Source organism: Magnolia sinica, chromosome 11 (assembly GCF_029962835.1).
Source record: "Magnolia sinica isolate HGM2019 chromosome 11, MsV1, whole genome shotgun sequence".
Taxonomy (NCBI): Eukaryota; Viridiplantae; Streptophyta; class Magnoliopsida; order Magnoliales; family Magnoliaceae; genus Magnolia; species Magnolia sinica.
In genome coordinates, this window is record NC_080583.1 from 84,011,882 (window position 1) to 84,031,471 (window position 19,590).

Below are 19,590 nucleotides of genomic sequence, written 5' to 3' on the forward strand. Positions count from 1 at the left end.
ACTTAAGATGGTTTGGTCATGTGCAATAGAGACCAAGAACTACGCCAGTTACAAGGAATGGTAGAAGTTTAAGGCTCTAAAAGAGTAAGAGGAAGGTCCAAAGGACATGGTTGATATAGTAAGAAAAGACTTGATGACCTTTGGGATAACTAAAGTTATGGCCGTTGATGGAGTGGAACGGCAGAAAAGGATTCATGTAACCGACCCTAATTAGTTGGGATTAAGGTTTAGATGATGGTGATGATTTTTTTTTTCTTTAAAAAATTGTGGGGCCCACGTGGTATGTGCATGACATGTAACACATCCAACATATGCAACCCGCCATGATGATCACACAAACCAAAAATCCAGCCTATCAAATCATCAAGTGAGCTAAATGTGAGATTGGATTCTTTTTTGGGCAGGCATAAATTGTTTTTTATGGTGTAGCCCACCTTATAATTGAATTGAAAAAAAAAAAAATTTGTTCAGCTAATTATGATGGTGGGTTGCATTTGTTGGATAGGTTGGATGTCAAATACATACCATGTGGGGCCCACAATTCCCAAACCTCACCACTTTTTAAAGAGAAAAAAAAAAAAAAAAAAAGGGCATTTTTGGTCATTTTATCTATCGGAAACCACCACCCAGAATTTTGATTAGTCGACTAGTCGAGGCACCATTTCATAAAATAGGAATGACTGCCCTAACCCCAAAAATAAAAACAAAAACAAAAACAAACAAAAAAAAAAAAAAAGATTCATCAAAAAACCATGTAATGGATAACCAGATAAAACCAACAAAGATCTGCCATGTGCTCACACGATTCCATGTCTTAAAACAACATGAAGTAGCAGTCATATATATGAAGAAGTTTCAAGACTGACTTATATGCTGAGGCTTTGCTAGCGCCTTTGAGTATATATAAAGGAAGTTAAGAGTAACAGAACCCATGGGATTAGATGCACACACAACATTGAATATTTCTCCGCTCCTAAAAAAGATAACCAAGATATGCTGGTGCTTACCTGACTTGGGTGACCTTCTAGACAGTTGAAAACCAAATCAGAATCTGAAAGAGGGATGAACATCCATCGCCCAAGCGAACTTTGCAAGAAGGGACTTGTTGAATATCTGATAAGGACAGAAAAGATTCAGCAAAGAGAAATAACATCAGACCCCCTTTTTTTAAGTATTGAACCGCATTTTCTACCTTCAATGATTGAACAGTACTAAAAAGTTCTAAATATTCTACCATTAGGAGTAGAAAAGGGGGAGTATTCATTAAAGCGATTTGCTTCAACAAGGGCAGTGAGAACTGCAAGGATTGGAGCACAGCTTATGAGGGAGAAAATGCTCACCTTCTCAATGGGAACTTCATGGCGCTTGCACCATGCAACAGATATCCTAGGGTCGAGATAGTTGATTTTCGACGTGCCCAATGCTACCGTCTTCATATCTTCTTTGATCTTCATATCAAGTTCCATCTTCTCTATTTTTGCATTGGTCTGAGCGATCTTCTTCTCAATCCTGAATAGATGAATGAATTAATAAAGCTGGCACTGCACTAAAAGAACAAGAGAAATGCTAAGGCTACTCCTTTTAAGTATGATTTCACGTCCTCTCCCCAGCACGTCTGCCACCTATCTGCCATTGCCCAAAATCAGGACAGCTGCTTGTGCTGGTGGGTTCATGTGGACCAAAGGAATGGAAGTTTAAGAATGATCGAACAGTCCACGTTCAATATGCACAGGTCATAATCTGACGGCTGCATAGTTCAAAAACTCAAAAACATTATTTGACTCCAGTCAGGTTGGGTCGACTGGAAGACTTGATTTGAGTCAACTCGATATTTAATAATTACATTATAAGTAAGATTTTACTAATAATAGGTGTTAGAATAGTAAGAACATAAAATTAGGCAAATCTGATAAACAACCTAGTGTTGGCCTGCTGGTAGACATTGTTGCCCATATGTTCGGGGTTGTGAGTTTGAACCAAACCAACAGCGAAATATATATATCTTTATTTAAAGATACATCAACTCGGTGAGTGAGTCAGTTAGAGTCATGCCGAGTTGTGTCGAGTTGACCAAGTAGGCGAACCGAGTTGAGATCGCCAATGAGTTTCATAGAGGCTCGGCTCAATTTCTGGCTGAGTCAACAGGTTTCGAGTCAAGTCACCAAGTTTTAGAACCATGGATAACTGCACCAGGTCATTTCAGGCCATGGAAAATACAGTGATGTCAACCTGGTGAACGGCACAGATCTTGTGAGCCCTTGCAATATTAACACGTGGTGGGAAGTAGGACCCGGAATCCTACTCCAGGGAGTTAGCAGGGCTCAAGCAACATCTCAAAAGTTCCGGGAGGCATGAGTTCTATTACACTTCAGGTGACAGCTTCTTTTTCTTCTTCTCATCTGCATCTTTCAATAGGGGCATCCCATTCTCAGCCTGAATCAAATCCACTTTCAGTCCATCCAGCACACTCTACACACCATGAAAATGAGCCTTTAGTACATTCTGCAAAAATCTAATAAATACAGACATTTGTTGAACCCGATAAAGATGTACTGTGATCAGGGAATGTTTGGATGTTTCAGGTTCTCAAGGTTGACACACAATACACTGAGACGAAATCATGGCTGAGAGAAAATGGAACTGTCCTGTCTTTATTTCATCTGTGGTTAGGGGTGGAAAGCAGGAAGACTAGCCAGCTTCATGCGGGTTCCATCTACCATCCCACCCCAAAACCAAATGTACAAAGTACACTACAGAAACCCTGTAGATCCAGATTCAGCAATACGTCCAAACTCTACTTTATAGAATAGAGAAAAACTTCAATACTCTGGTAGTGTGATGGATTATTCATAGGCACTTAGAAATTACTATGTGGCAAACAAGTAATTTAAATTAAACAGTCCAAATTGTGTCCCAGTTAGGATGTGTATTGAACTATAAATTACGCTTATTTGATTAAATGATTATCAGATTGGTGGACATTTATTGGATATTGAAAAGTATCTGATGGTCCTATTTCAACAAACAAGGGTCCAAAAGTCAGAGGTGAGGATTGTTCAATCAATCTGATTTTCTGACAGTAATTTAAAGATAGTAGTTTCCACAATTTTGTATGCATGTAACGTGCATGTTTTCCGAGTGCTTGGGAATTAGGCGCATACGCTATCAGAGTATCAAATAACTCTCCTATAATATTAAGATTTTTTTTTTCCTCTTCTTTCTTTCATTTTTTTCCCTTTTTTTTTCTTTTCCTTTTTTTTTTTAAAAGAAATATAACATCTTGAGTTTTTAATATATATGCCACAATCCATTCTGCCATACACCAAATAACCCACTCCTTTTCCAGCATTGCCAAATAAACCCTCCTTTTTCATATATGGCCATAGAACACCATATGTTTAACTTCTATTTGAATTGACCATTAAAGGAATGGTTGACTATCGAATTTAACCATTAATCACATGAAATGACGCTTTTGCCTTTGACTTTGTAGGCATGAAAGAAACCCCAATTTCAGCCCTATGTAAGTACAAAAAGGTTACCCATGGTGTTTGGATGGTTTTGATCCACCATTTGGATGGTTTAGATCAAATTCCATGGAATGGTCCACCATTTTACAGTCTAGATCATGTGCTCATGTTGTGGTCCACAAAACAGGTGGTTTGGATCTTGCCCAAAATTGCAATTTCTCTCATCTCTACAAAGTCAATCGCAAAAGCATCATTCATGCGGTCAATGGTAAAATTTAACGGTCAATTGTCCTCTTTAACGATCACTTCGACCGAAGTTTGCTACGAGGTGATTTATGACAGTACAAGAAAAAGGAGAGGGTTCATTTAACAATTCTGAAAAGGAATGGGTTTTTTAGCATATAGTAGAAAGGGAGGGTGGTATATGTCCAAAACTCTAACATTAATGAAGTAATAAGGGATGGAAATGGCCGCTACCTTCAGTTCCGCAATCTTCTCACTCAATCTTGACATCTGCGCCCCGTGGGACTTGGAGACACTACGTTGATGATTGCATATGATTGCAACCTGTGATTAAAAACGAACCCAACACCAGAGAACATATATCCCATGACCGGAAAGAGCAGCATTTAACGGCTTAGAAAGCACCCATCATTTACCTTTTTGTTTGCCTGCTGATAAACAGCTATCTTCTCTGCAACACTACCATCCTTTGTCTCTTCGTTCAACTGTCAAATGCCATGATTAAATATAGGGTGCAGAAAACATATAAAAGAAATGCTCCAGTGCTCTCAGATCACTAAGGTATAGTGTTCCTAGTTGTATTGGACACTCGGACAGTCTAAAACAATTGATCCCGACCGAACATTAAGTCCGACACATTTCATGCGTTAACATGTAAATATCACACTGACTTGACAATGGTGACCAGCTGATTACTGGCCTATAGTATGGACGGTCAAGATCCATTACACAAAAATAGGTACAACCAACAATTGGAAACATCTATTCATTGGGGACTATCATGGATTGCTTATGATTATGAGGAACCACTTTTTGGTTAGGCAACCTTAACCATCCATCTATGGCTTGAAAAAAGAATGTCTACAAAAAGTAAGACCGAATCAAGGATGGAAAAGATCATTCAATTAGTGTGATTTTAGCATGATATAGCATAAAATGCATCCTGGGCTTAATGGACAGTTCAGATAGATCAATTGGTCTGCAAGTTAACTGATGCAACTACGAGCATTATTACTTATAGTGCTCTAAGAGCACTGTAGCATTTCTCAACATCTAAAACTCCAACACTCATGATGTTATTAGCAAATCACACGACACGAAAAAGGAAGGAATCCTAGCAATTATGGGTTTATTTAGAACTGAAGATTTCTTTCTTCTTTTCTTTTTTTTATCAGTAATTTAAAACTTTTATTGGTAATTTAAAACCAAACACTTATTACTTCCACATCGAAGGAATTGAAAGGCCTTCCCGAAAAAACTAATTTAAGATATTCTCCTTCAAGGCATATTCCCACAGAATTTTACCATGCAATCCAAGGTGATAGATGCATTGTATGTACGGAAGACTTTGGCTGTGAGGCCAGGCATCAGTTCCTTGAGATGAGCATTGAGTTTGCTTGAATCCAGCTTATCAAAAAGACAGGCCCCCTCCTTTTTTCCTGATGAATTTAAATTTTAAAAATAATAATAATAATTAATTAAAAAAAAAAAGAAGAAGAAGAAGAAGAAGAAGAAGATACTCATCAGTCCATCATTTTTTACAAGATAACAGACAAAACACACAAAGTAGGCCATGCAATCACCTATTTGAAATTGTGCAATAGCATTGTACACAGGGCGTTCCACTTCAACTGTGTTGAAATATCTGATGGAATCTTTACCAAGGAAGTCGAACTGGATGACAGGAAGACAAAAAAAAAAAAAAACAATGCGTGACATGATTGTTGATGGATGGAAACAAACAGCCTGCACCCAGCCACAGAGAAGAATTGTCTGAAAGAACCAAATTACCTGTAACTTATTTGGTGGAAGTAATGTAACATTTTCGACTTTCATAGTGCAGCAACCAACTGTATCGGCCTCATCATCATCCTGCAAAAGAATGATTAATCGCAAGATACACATGGATGAACTCATCCAACACATGATGTGCATATGAGCACCCTTTGTTTCTATCAAATGGGAATGATACAGTGCTTAAAAACAACAACGACTGTCAGGCTTGAGGCATATAGAAAGCAACAACACTGATATGCCCGAACTTGACATGTATTTAAATTAAAAGGATTATAAATAGAGAAAGCATCAATGAGGCCCTATATTTGGACACACTACTGATTTGGATTGCGATAATTACTAAAAATACACTGAAATGACTAGATTCTAATAATCTTCCTTAATATTCACTCCAAAGCGCAATCTGAGTTGGACATGAAAAGGCTGTGACTTCAATTTGAGGGATGTTATTGTGAACACTAGGAAACAACCTTACAATTTGTTCATGTCCTCTTGAACGATATGAAGACATTTTATTAAAAGGAAGAAGGAAATTACAACAAAGGCATAATATTTCCTACTAAGAACTGTCTAAACATGCCCTCTCAAGGTAATAGATACACCTCTTAGTTCCCCCTCACGATGGAAGAGAACTCCCAAGGATAGTTGTGTGCAAAGCCTCTGGATATCCTCCACACGATTAGCAAGCCTCCAAGGGAAAGACCCCTCAGAGTCCACACACCGCACCACATTTGCCAAGTCACCTTCGATAACCACACAAAGAAACTCTTTAAGCCCAGTCCAAAGGGATCTAAGTCTGCCTCATTCACATCTCAGCACTGAATTTGGGCCAGAGAGCGCCCTCATGACGGTTCCAAAATCATCGCAGATAACTGCACCAACTCACGATGAGCCTCAATTGCTTAAGCAACCACCGTCACTCTTCTCCCCACATTGTCAATCCAGCCAGCTCCTTTTAATGCCAGCATGCCCCTTTTTTAACCACCTTTGATATGCCTTCCCTGTTGTTCCTGTACACCATATTATTCCATTCCTTCCATAAAGACCAAAGGACAGCACCTAAGCATAAAGAATCCACAGGATATTCAAGGAAACAAAACCTAAGCTTCCAAGAGGCCCATTACGGAGCCACACATACAACACTTGACCAAAAACAGAGCTAGGAATCCATGTGACAAACTGCAGAAGCAAACAGGCAATGAACGAAGAGATGACCCACCACCTCCAAATCCCCACAAGCACAAAAAGCAGCAGTTAGGAAATTATCATTTGTCTGATTCCGAGGGGCCAATAGTGAGCACATTTTCAAGGCCCAACACCTGAGAAAAGGTCAACGCCTGGTTTAAAGGATGAGGTGCAACAGTCAACAGAAGGACTCCTAGAGAGATTATACTCACCCAAGCACCTTTAACTACAGAGTTTTGATAAGATCCACTGCACTAGCCATGGTATGACCGCAACCTTGCATTTCTCCCTCTCTTTTTTAAAGGTGATGATTTTATTAGGCAAACACCAAAAGAGACTGCAACGAAAAGTGCAAAAAAGAACAAACGAAAAGAAAGATCATAGAAACAGAACCAAAAAAACAGGGAAAATAGAAATACAACGACAACAGCCCCATGGCTATAAGAAACCCAATGAACCACCCTAGGCATCAAGGAGCTCAAGGGGTGAGTCCCTAAAGAGGACTCTATTGAAGACTCCTGCTGCCGTAATGCTCTTGTTACGAAAACAGCAATTATTCCTCTCACCCCAAATAGCCCAAAGAGCTGCTAGCAGGATCAGTCTCCATATCTTCCTGAACAGACTTCCACCTTCCACTGCATGCCAAGCAACTAGAAGACCACCAAAATGATAATATAAGGTGAAGACTAGCAAAAGCACTAAAGCTTTTGTGCTTCTGATAAAGTAAGGGGATGGCATCTCAAAAGTTATGGTGGCAAATGTCTTGTTGAATATGCTGTCATAACAAGTTCTCAGTATCATGACCCTCCCAAGCCCCAAAAAGATCATCTAAAACCACATAACGAGCAGAGGATAAAGGTCCAAATATCCCTCCAACAATATAAACGAATCACATGCAGGAGCATTTGGCTTTTGGGGGAAAAGGTGGGATATGCTTGGAGAGCTAAGAATGGAAAACATTGGAGATATGGGGGTACACAGTAAGAAAATTCCACAATCAACATATAAGTTCCATATTTTGGCCATGGTTAACTGACTAAACCAACAAGTTGGACACAGATAGAAAATTTTCAATCATCACAAACTCTCTTCCACAGTGATGCTTGCTCATAGGGCTGCAACTTGGTTTGGATCAACCTCTACCGATTGACCTAGCCAGGTGTGGGTCGGGTTGTCAACATATCCTAGGGTCACGTAGGGTTTCAAAATGCCAATCTGATTTGAAATGCGGTTGGGTTCGGGTTGAGAATATTCTAGTCGGGTTGGGTCAGGTTGAGTCGGGTTGTACTGGGTCAAGTAAAGAGGAATTTGAGTTGGGTTCAGGTTGCAATTTGGGTTGAGTCGGGTTGCGGGTTTGGTCCTCTTGAGGTCAGGTTGGGCTCAATTTGACCCTCAACAAACCTGCCCAAGTTGCACCCTACTTGCTCACTTGCTCATGAACATTTTCATGGCTGGTTAGTGAAGTTCACCACAGGCAGTGGTGTTGTGATTTTGAGAGAGAGATTTAAGGCAGATCTTGGATTTCTTGGTGCCTTTCTGCAATGTGCCAGCATTTAAGGTTTTAGACATTCCAGTAGTTCGTTTACTTGGAATAATGATGAACCAACAACAACTCAATTTCACCATGCAAACTTCCTGCGCCAGCAGCATTCTAATTCAAGAAACTTCACCATTGGTGCACCTTCAACAGGCAAACAATTTACGAAAATCTTGGAAAGTGAATATTGGCCACCAAAAAACCTATTGTTATACTTTGTTTTCAAAAGAGGCTCCACGGATCTAAAATGCATTATAAATTCAAAGGTAATTAATACTGTGGAATGAAAGGGGAAAAAAAAAGAAAGAAAGAAAGAAAGAAAGAGGAAATGATGGCATGCATGTACGTGGACATTAAGGAAATAAAGTGGAAACATAAGTACATTTAACAAATACATAATCAAAACCGTGGAAGCATGTTCCTCGATTGTAGAATGAGCTTATTCCGCAACATGGCCTGTGGGGCCCACCTGTGATATGTGCATGACACCCAATCTGCCAATCATATGGACCTCCTCAAGTTCTCCTTGGAGAATGAAGCAGATTCATAACACAGGTGGGCCAGACCATGTAAAATCATGCCTAAAACCTCAAAATCGAATGATGTAGCCCACCTGATCTTTGGAATGGACCGAATGGTCAGGTGTCATTTCATCCTGTTAGGCCTAACATTCTAAATGGATTTGAGGTTGGAAGGTCTTAATGGTGGGCATCACCTTATGTACAGATTGGATGTGGCCTTACATCGAGGTGGGTCCCGCACTGCATTGTAGAATAAGCGTATTCTACAGACATTCAAGAGGAATCGTCCTCTCAAACAATGAACAAATAAACTCCAATAGGTGATCTCTGAAATTTATTTATTAAAAATAAAAAAATAAAAAAAAAACAAGGCAGTAAAAAAAGAAGAAATAATTTATTAATTGGCATAAGAACAGTGATCAGGGGTTACCTTGTCATTGCCTGCCCTAAGAGCTAGCTTATCAATAAGGTAGGTAGCAACTGCTATTTGCCGCTTGGTAAGATCTCTACTCACGAAATCCCTTGTGTATGTTTCTCTAATGCCATGGATGTAATTCTGCACCCAAAGTTGTAGGATAAAGTTATTAATGCGAGGAAATTTTCCAATATGTGGCAGAAAATCACAGGCCAAGCACAAAATCATCACACAGATTTTTTTATTTATTTATTTTTTTTTAGAATTTCACCACACAGATGAATCATGGAATCACATAGGAAATTACCTTCAACAGCCTTGCCTTCTCATATTTCTCCTTGTCACTTTGCCCTTTAAGGGAACTGCACGCTGCCAGGAAAACGTACTTGCTTTCTTTTGGATTGATTGGATCATTCCAAAATGCCAACCATGTGACAGTATTGTCATGCTTTATTTCTTTCCACCTGCAAAAGGACCAAAAAGGTAATGCAAAGGTCAACAACCCCAAGCTATTACATATATGAGGAGGTATAGCACACACAAGGCACATAGAGAGTGGGGGGTTGCAACTAATGCCCACTTTTTCCAATCCTGTGACCCACTTAAGCTTTGCATCTGCCTCTTTTTTTTCGGGCCAACATCCTAACATGAGCCAAAAAAGGATAGGAAGGCATTGTGGAGGTTGACCTTGTTAGCTGGTTTTTGGGCCTTTTGGGGCGAGCATAGGGTCCTACAATGATTGAGAGGGTTAAGGCGGATGTACTTGATTGGGCATCTAACCTTGGCTTTGATGTAGACAAATTCTCTTAGCATCCTTTGGGATGCTCTATGTAGCCTTTTCACGCTTATGGCTCATTTATAATAAAATTCCCCTTATCTTTCAAAAAAGAGAAAGAAATAATGTCAAAAAAACAGGTGTCCGGTGTGGATGTTACATATTCGTTATAATGGGGACCACAAAGCATTTGTCTCACAGGCTCCCTAATGACTACGACTTCCGTGAGGGCTACATGCAAAGAAGAGAAGGGTGCAGGCTACTTCTCAAAAAGGAGTTGAAAGGACAAAACTGCCCTCGGGTTGGAGGCTACATGATGGAAAAAACAAAGGTTTCTTCTCTTCCTATGCCTAATTATAGAGGTAAGTGGCTAAACGTTGTTCACGTTATATATAGAATAGAATTGTTGGCAAATTTTTAAAGGAAATAGGAGTTACAGAACCTTTCACCAGGAATTGGACATTCTGGAATTGGAGCATCCTTTCCAATGTTTATTGTAATATCACTTGGCTGGATTCGCCTTTTCAATTTCCCCATCTGGCACCATGGACATCCATGCAAATCAATAAAAAAATCCAAAGACAATCAAAAAGAAAAGGCTAGAAGTTAATGGAAACCTAATCCTAGCAATGCAATTCATAATGTCACAGAATTCTAGACAACAAAGTCACAGAACCTTGGGATGCTCCCCACGGCCACGGAAGAGTCCAGGTGGTTCAACTCTAAAATTTCCAACCTGAGATGGAAATATCATAGCAAAAGATCTGAGAAAGATGAAGAAATATTATATACATAAACAAGAAATTAAGAGAAAACATAACATACACATCAGTTACAATAAGCTAGATATCATGGATGGCCCTCAATGATGACCTCAATAACAAGCACAATTGACATTACAGAGCAAAAAATCAGTATGTGGTTTCTGAATTATTTAAAATTGAAAGAATTGGAAAGTTTTAAGAAGACTATATTCCCAGGGGGGGCAGTCAATGAGGAAGTTTCTATAGTCTGCTTGTTCTACTGGTGTTTGTGTAGGCAAGTGGGACTAGAGCCTTGTGTAGAAGGGTATAAAGAGTCCCCCATATGGTGTAGGCTCCTCACTCTATGCATCCTCATGTACAATCATCATCAATATAAGAGGATTTCAGGTCCCAAATATCTACCTTATGTGCTAGTTGGCTATAAGGAACTGGAAGCAGGTACTTGCTTTATGAATGAGGGAGTGGTGAAGCTGCATACCACCTCATCCAAGTCTCCTTCATAAATGAGGAGATGCAGAAGTGACATGCAACATCATTCATGTCTCCTTTTTAGCTTTATTTATTGCTTCATTTTGCAAAAAATGCAATTCTTACTTCATGCATATGGAATGTCAATCACAATTTATTGATATTGATAGACACAATCACTTAGACCAATGATGATTTAAGAGCATTGTGAGTACCATAAAAGAGGGATGCTTACCACAAAATTCCTTAGGAATTTGCTTTTACCAAATAACGCTTGGACAATTAGAAATTTTGGAGAGATGCTTTTCAAGGGAGAAAATTACCAAATACCCTTCCCTATTTTTCCTTTAGAAGGTAGTGAAGTTGAGGATTGTAGGGTCCACAAGGTATGCGCATAGCATCCAACCCGTCCAACACATGCACCCCACCATGGTGATCAAACAAACCAAAAATATGGCAAATCCATCAATGGGCCACACTTGAATTTGGATTTTTTGAGTGGTGTATGTATTTTTTTAATAGTTTAGCCCAACTTATGACTGGATTAGACATAATTTTTGGTCTATCTAATAATCATGGTGGGGTCCATCTATTAGATGGGTTGGATGTCAGACACATATCACGTGGACCCCACAACTCTCGATTCTCCACTTTTAAAAGAAAAAAAATTAATTAGGGCATTTACATACTTTTCTTCCTCCAAAATCATTGCCCGGAAATTTCGGTTCCTCAAGCATTATTTGGAAAAATCCAAATCCCTAAGGCCATGTCTGGAAACCATGGATTCTATGCCAAACAATGGAAAGAGGAAAAGGGTTTTCCCTTGACATGACTATTTGTGTTGTTTGGATAGCCAAGAAAAGGGTGGATTCCACCAAGCAGTCATTACACTTTTCAATAATTTGGATTCTTGGCACAAGAAACTAGGTGAGTATCGTGAGGGGAATGTGAGATTTCCACTTACTACCCAAACACGAACTTAAAATTGAAATCCATGTTCCAATAGTTCTCATGGAAATCACCATTAGGTGATTAGTGTTTTTTCCTTTCTTTTGCCTTGGATCATTTATCCAAACATGCCCTGAGGAATTTTGTAGGAAAAAAAAAATCCCTAAAAGAATTGGTGTTTAAACATCCTTGTCAACTTTATACAACATGATAATCCAAAAACCACAATACAAGATAAATCATGACGAACCAGAAACCATCAATTTCATTAAGTTAGATAGTGAAATCCAAGTTAGATTTAACCTTCTCTTTGATGCCATCAACAATGGCACACATGTACTTCTCTTCTTGCTTCAATTTCTCTTCTTTCAAAGCCCTTTTCTCCTGCATAACCCATGATCATTGGGTCAAAATTCAATATCATCTACTAAAAACTTGTCTCCATCTCTCTGGTCATGAGAAGGGATGCGCGAATGACAAATCAATTTCAATTTAAACACATTCTGAATAAATTATTATATGAAAATTATCCTATCACAAAATTTAAACCAAGGTAAACAAAAGTGAACTATATTTTCTTGCAAGGTAAAATATGACAACCCAAAAGCCATCATGGAGTGGCAACTGTGAGTGAATCCAAACTTGATATGCTATTTGAAAGGTAAACAGAGATAGATAAGAGCATAAAGAAGAGGAAAAAACAAGCAACAGGTTTAAAATCCAATTTCCGATGACTGCATATATTTGTGTTGCTATAAAGAAGGACAAAGTAATCAAGATATGCACAAATGGACAATAAATCAGTAAAAGCAACCATTGAAGTTCATCCAGTGTTTTAAATATTGATGATATCAGCCGATATATCCCACGATATATCTTGTATCCCACATGTGCGATACGAAACACACAAGTAGTGCCAATAAATCCCACCTATTCGATCCAGTGAGCATTTTTTATTTCCGATCCATGTTTTTGTTGTATATCATATTAAACTAGTGTCAAATGGTTACAAAACTATGATTCTTCATATTTTCCATGAAAAATCATAGATTTGGAACTTCGATTTTGGAGATTTAAGGGAGATGGGTCAAGTGCAAAAAATTGAGAAAAATCAAAATCTCTCAATTTCTCGCAAATCAATTGCAATCTTTGTATCCAAACACAAAATTAAACGAGTATGTAACCTGATCTAGTGGTTCTTCTTTTGCCTTTGAATGTAGTGCTTGTGTTTCCATACATGTCTTCTTATATTTATAAATTATATGAATAGACTTTGAATATACTTGCATCAGTTCAATTGGAAAGCACATATATTAGGACCCCATATGGTGCAGAGACATGTGATGACCTAATCCTAGATGTATGTATAATCAAGTTAAAGAATGTTCAAATAAATCCACCAATTAACTAACCATTTCTGGTCAAAGGGATTAGGTAAATTTCAAAACAAAGATGAGGTCATTCCATCAGAATCATGCCCCTTAGCATAAAATCGTGTAAACAGTAAAAGAGGAGGACCTAGGGATATGAGGATATCCTAGATCTAGCATAAGTCAGTCCACAGTCAAGTTTAGATCTGATTCTACTGACTAACCATCCCTCTTTTCCATTCAAACTAAAAAAGGGATATCCGGAGAGGAGCGAAAGGGGTAAAGAATAAAGGGTTCGAGATGAAGAAAGTACAGGTCCTTTTGTCGTCAAAAGTAAGGGAGGATGATTCTTACCTTTTCCTGCACCTCGAAGATCTAGAAAGAAGGAAACCTGAATTTGAGGTGAAATCCTCAACACCCAAGGGTCAATCCTGAAACCCTAGTCTCTTGAATAAAGAGGAAGAAAAGAAACGAATTTCTATTCATTCAATAATAATCAAAATAAAGTTTCTCACAACGTATATATAAGTTATGGAAAAAGTAAAAGTGCACTAAAGTTCCTGAAAACAAGAAAAATAATAAAAAAGATGAACAATAAAAAGAGCGCAATAAAGCCCCTGAAATAAGAAAAAGAACAAAAACGCCTAAAACTAAACCACCTGTGTGGTAGGGTGTGAAATCCGACCCATGAATCTATAGTCAGGGTACGGTCATGCCGCTCCTGCACTCGTAGCACGTCAGAAAATGGGTCTGATGGACCCAACGTCCATCCACATCAACTCCTCCAGTCCGGTACTCTGTCGACGACGCCTCCTCCTCTGGTATACTCTAAAGGGTGCACCATTGATGTCCGCATCACCATACAAAAGAAACCCCTATTATGTGCACTTTTTTTGCAATGTTTTGATTTATAAGTATGTATTAATGTCTTTTGCAACAATCCCTAAAGTTTCATTGAAAATTTTGACCAATTTCCTAATGCTCCCATGTTTTCCAATAACAGCGATACATTACGCAATACAACCGATATATCCCATGCGATAACCGATATGTATTTATATACCAAAGGTGCAATACATTACGCAATAACGATATTTAAAACATTGAGTTCAGCTTCCTCTAAAATTATTATAATAAAAAAACATATTTCAAAAACCAATGCTAGTTAGAAAACATTGTTATGAGTAGGAGTGGAAATGGGCCAGGCTAAGCCAAGCTAGCCCTAGCCTGGCCTTGTTCCCATGAAACCTGGACCAATCATGCTGAAAATGTTTAGACATGGCCATGGTTGGCCATGTAAGGATAAGAGAAAATAAAGAAGTGGATATCATACGGATAGACGATCCTAGCCATCCCACAGGCAGGTCCATAGTGTAGATGCACTGTATGGAAAAAAAAAAATATCATGCCTAATTCACAAATTAGGTGGGCAGCATATTAAAAACAAATGGACAGCCAGGAAGAAATTGACCAAGTTTTTCTTAGTTGTCCATTTGTTTCTAACACTGTGACTCACCTTTTTGAGTGGAAAAACCTAACTTTTAGTCCAAAGAATTTACATGGCAGGACCCTTAAGATGGACAAGTTGGATCCACTATTTTAAATATCGACGATATCGGCCGATATATCCCACGATATATCTTATATCCCACCAATGCGATATGAAACACACAAGTAGTGCGACATATCCCACATGTTCGATCTAGTGAGCATTTTCGATTTTTTATGCTCTTATTTTCTGTAAATCATGTTAAATTAGTGTTAGATTGTTACAAATTCATGATTTTTCATGTTCTGTATGAAAAATCAAGGATTGGGAGCTTCGATTTCGAGATTTGGAGATGGGTTGAGTTGCGAAAAATTGAAAAAAAAAAATCAAAATTTCCCAATTTCTCGCAAATCATTTTCAATCTTGGTGTTCAAACATTACATCAAACATGTCTGCAACCTAATCTAGTAATTCTTCTTTTGCTTTTGAATGTATTGTTTGTGTTTCCACTCGTCTTCTTACATTTATAAATTATATGAATAGGCATTGAATATACTTGCATCAATTCAGTTAGACAACACATAGATTAGGATCCCATACAAAGAAAACCTATTATGTGTACTTGTTTTTTGCAATATTTTGATTTATAAGTGTGTATTGATGTCTTTTTTAATAATCACCGAAGTTTCATGGAAAAATTCAACCAATTTTCCAATGTTTCCAACAACAACGATACATTACACGATACAACCAATATATCCCATGCGATAACCGATACGTATCCGTATCCCAAGAATGTGATAGGTAACTCTATACCGATATTTCGAACACTGGTTGGATCTCACACTTGAGTGCACCACTAACTAGACCTCAAGCTTGTATGCAATATGGTGCGAATCTCGGTGGGCCTAGACCAAGCAATGGGCCTATATTTCAAGTCTGGGCCCAGTTGTGGGGCCAAGTTAGAGGCCCTAGCCCTACAGGCTTACTACCCAATCCATTGCCACCCTTGGTTATGAGTGACATAAATTTTTTGCGCTCGCTAGCGTCTAGGTTCTGCAAACGATATTTAACACTCACAAACATCTATTTATTCAAGACTCGGTGTTGTTATCATACATGTCAACCAGACTCCAAATCAACATAAAATCATGTGATTATTGTAGCCCCAATCTGATATATGCCACCTGGACTAAACATGAAAAAATCCCATCTCTCTCTCTCTCTCTCTCTCTCTCTCTCTCTCTCTCTCTCTCTCTCTCTCCCCTTTTTTGATGAAGTTCCTAGTTCTCCCAAATTCTTTATAGGATTTGTACGATATCTAAAATAGAATTTTAGCAATCAATATTTTCAAGTCTTAAAAATCATAAAACAAGTCTTAGAAAACCATAAAGCTCTTGAAAATTGCAGAAAATTCAATATCCAAGCATTGTCCTTGGAATACAGTTGATGCAGGACAATTAACCACTTGTTCTAAAAGCTCAAATTGTTAGAGCATGGCGAATCAATCTCTTTATCTCATAGCCCAGGCCCCACATCTCATGGGTTAGGACCTCAGTCGAACCCCCCTCGTGGGCCCCAAATCACATGGGTACCGCCTCACACGGGCCGCCCACCCCAAGTGTGCCCCTGCATCCCAGAAGCAACCCCACTCGAGCCCGGTGTGAAATCACCCCCGCATTAATTACCCCCGGTGAGGAGTCTTGAACCCGAGACCTCCCGCTCTTATACCAATTTGATGCAGGACAATTAACCACTTGCACTAAAAGCTCGAATTGTTAAAGCATGGTGAATCAATCCTTTTATCTCATAGCCCAGGCCCCACATCTCATGGGTTATGACCTCGGTTGAACCTCCCTCGTGGGCCCCAAATCACATGGGTACCGCCTCACACGAGGCGCCCGCCTCACACGGGCCGCCCACCCCGAGTGTGCCCCTGCATCCCACAGGCAACCCCACTCAAGCCCGGTGTGAAATTGCCCCCGCATTGACAGTTTAGCCGTTAATGGAGAAAAACTGAGTATGATGGAACCTGAGCGCATGTGGTCCAAAATCCTTATAGAGTGGTGCAACTTGAATAATAATGCACATTTACCATGTCTTATGCCCAGTCATGTGAGATGTGGCCCCAAAGTCAATGACCCAGGAGAGAGACGAATAGGACACATGGAGAGTAGTATCTAATTGAGCTAAGCTAGCACTGGAAATAGAACTCATGTCTTGATTATGACGTTGCATCAAAGTATCCTATGCCTCTCTAGATATAGTGATAGAATCGTATGAAGCAAACATACCATAAGATAATGTTGAAGGTACCGAACTAGTCTTCTCAAAATCAGATGACATTATACCGGTCATACAAGCACCTGCCCACAAAGGTCAGCCAACAATATCCCAACTTCAATTAATTGTATGATTAGTACCACCATAATGAGAACAAGAATGAGGAGACCCATCATGACCATGGCCACGTCCACCGAAAGCACGGTTACCATGACCGCCTCTACATCACCTTAACACCGACCTTAACCACCATAACCAAGAGGATGAATACTACTCAGGGAACTCCATCTAGAAGCCCTATAACTAGAACCAGGAGAAGGGTGATCTATAGATATGTGTGTGGATCTGTGGGTGGCCACAAGAATAGTAGAAGACAGGACATCAACTCTTTGAACGAGAGCATAGACCATCGGAAGTGAATGGGCTCCATAGCTATGATCTAATAATGTACACTCTGGTATTATGGATTTATTCAGAAGAGGAATTGCATATTTTGAGTCTCTTTACATTATTGCCAAATGAGATGATGGTGAGGGTGGTAGATATCTAGCTCATCCCACATACCACATAAAATAGTGAAATACTCCTTCAAGCTTCTATCATCTTGTTAAAGCTTACATATGTCTGAAATCAGCTTATACACTCTGGATATATTGCGATCTTCTAAATACATGTCCCAAATAGTATCCCATATATTTTTATCTGATGTAAAAAAAAAAACATAACAAGGTTACTAATGGTAGCCTCCATACTATTTAGAAGCCAAGCCATGACTTGGTAATTTTCTTTAGTCTAGGTTTTGAAACGCTCATCTGTAGAGTCGGGTGGGTCATCCAAGATATAAAAAGTCTCTCTCTTCCACCAAGAAATAGCTTGACCAATTGAAACCATTGTAGATAATTGTTCTCATTCAAGTTGACGGTAATGATCAACAAGGTGTGAGACTTGGAGGGCCCCATAACAACTCCAAAAGAGAGCTTATCTTTCGTACCAGAGTAATGGAGAAGGCTGATAATGACCAGATATATAAAAGAAAATCAATCAAGCAATCCACAACAGGATAGCTTTTACACCCAACTTTATGTGTATAGTCGATGGTGCAAACACTCTAAAATTTGAAACCCCCATATAATGACCCTAAATCTCAACAAAGATAGAACAAAACAAGGCCTGATGTATGCTAGACACCTGGAATCCCCCAAAACAATGGAACCCCCAACATTTTCCTGCAAAAAATGGCCCAAAACGGTGGAACCGCACATGAAAAACCCCAAAATCTTGCTAGAATTCCAATGATTGAGTAAAACTCATGTATGGACGGTCAATAACAATGAATCCAACCAACCATGTAGAGAAATTTCTCAAAGAAGTCCCTTCAATTGGGGAAATGATAGAAAAACTCGAAAAAGGGTCATTTCTGAAACATACATTGTAGGGCTTGAAACACACTTCAAACGATTTCAGTAAAACCCACAAAAATCACCATAAAACTTCTAAAATCAAGATCTATCAACACATACCTTTCTTGGATCACAAGTGACACAGGACAATTAACCACTTGCTTTAAAAGCTCGAACTGATAGAGCATGGCGAATTAATCCCTTTATCTCATAGCCCGGGCCCCACATCTCATGGGTTAGGACCTCTACCGAACCCCCCTAGTGGGCCCCAAATCACATGGGTACCGCCTCACATGGGTGGGGCCTGCCTCACTCGAGCCACCCGCCTCACACGGGCCGCCCACCTCGAGTGTACCCCTGCATCCCACAGGCAACCCCACTCAAGCCCGATGTGAAAATGCCCCTACATTAACAAGTCCATACGAATGGTATGGTTGATGGTGACACCCGTACGGACATTGTCATCAGCAGTCTCCAATAGCTCCGATCAAACCCTCAATCAAAAAGGAAGGCTCTGATATCAAGTAGGTGAAGATTGTAGAAGAATTGGATGAATGGAAGAAAATGTGAGGAAGAGGAGAAAAAGAGAGGAAAAGGCTAGGATTTTTGTGTTGCATGTTCTCTCTACAACACCCCTCTTAAAATATATTAATATAAAAATACACATTAGAGTAATATAAAAATATGGTACACATCAGAGTATACAAACTAGACACACACACACACACACACACTTCAATACCTTTTGCGGCTCTACCTAGAATGGTTCTTTCTTTTTCATTTTTTTTTTCAACGTTATAACATGTGGTGCCTACAATTCAACTATCAGATCAAACCCTGCATGTCTTTTAAAGACTTACACAACTTAAAGGAAAAGACCTGCAGCATGTAAGTGCTCCATTTATATTACCAAAAGCTTTCTCAA

General features: G+C 39.1%; 1 protein-coding gene across 2 annotated transcripts in view; it reads right to left on the reverse strand.

The window, feature by feature from the left end:
* Positions 1 to 770: 770 nt before the first annotated feature.
* LOC131219567 (DNA topoisomerase 1 alpha-like) overlaps positions 771 to 19,590 on the reverse strand; it is a 29,513-nt gene continuing 10,693 nt past the window's right edge. The window contains exons 4-16 of one of the 2 annotated variants that reach the window (XM_058214782.1): positions 12,427 to 12,507; positions 10,620 to 10,679; positions 10,386 to 10,480; positions 9,476 to 9,632; positions 9,184 to 9,309; positions 5,505 to 5,585; positions 5,297 to 5,387; positions 5,019 to 5,152; positions 4,130 to 4,198; positions 3,948 to 4,037; positions 2,366 to 2,469; positions 1,341 to 1,509; positions 771 to 1,113 (exon numbers count right to left, since the gene is read on the reverse strand). In XM_058214782.1, the coding sequence (XP_058070765.1) occupies positions 1,045 to 1,113; positions 1,341 to 1,509; positions 2,366 to 2,469; positions 3,948 to 4,037; positions 4,130 to 4,198; positions 5,019 to 5,152; positions 5,297 to 5,387; positions 5,505 to 5,585; positions 9,184 to 9,309; positions 9,476 to 9,632; positions 10,386 to 10,480; positions 10,620 to 10,679; positions 12,427 to 12,507 (1,326 nt within the window). In that variant the 3' untranslated portion in view covers positions 771 to 1,044. Of the gene's footprint in view, positions 1,114 to 1,340; positions 1,510 to 2,365; positions 2,470 to 3,947; positions 4,038 to 4,129; positions 4,199 to 5,018; positions 5,153 to 5,296; positions 5,388 to 5,504; positions 5,586 to 9,183; positions 9,310 to 9,475; positions 9,633 to 10,385; positions 10,481 to 10,619; positions 10,680 to 12,426; positions 12,508 to 19,590 lie in introns of those variants that run through there. The other variant, XM_058214784.1, reaches the window with a different exon arrangement.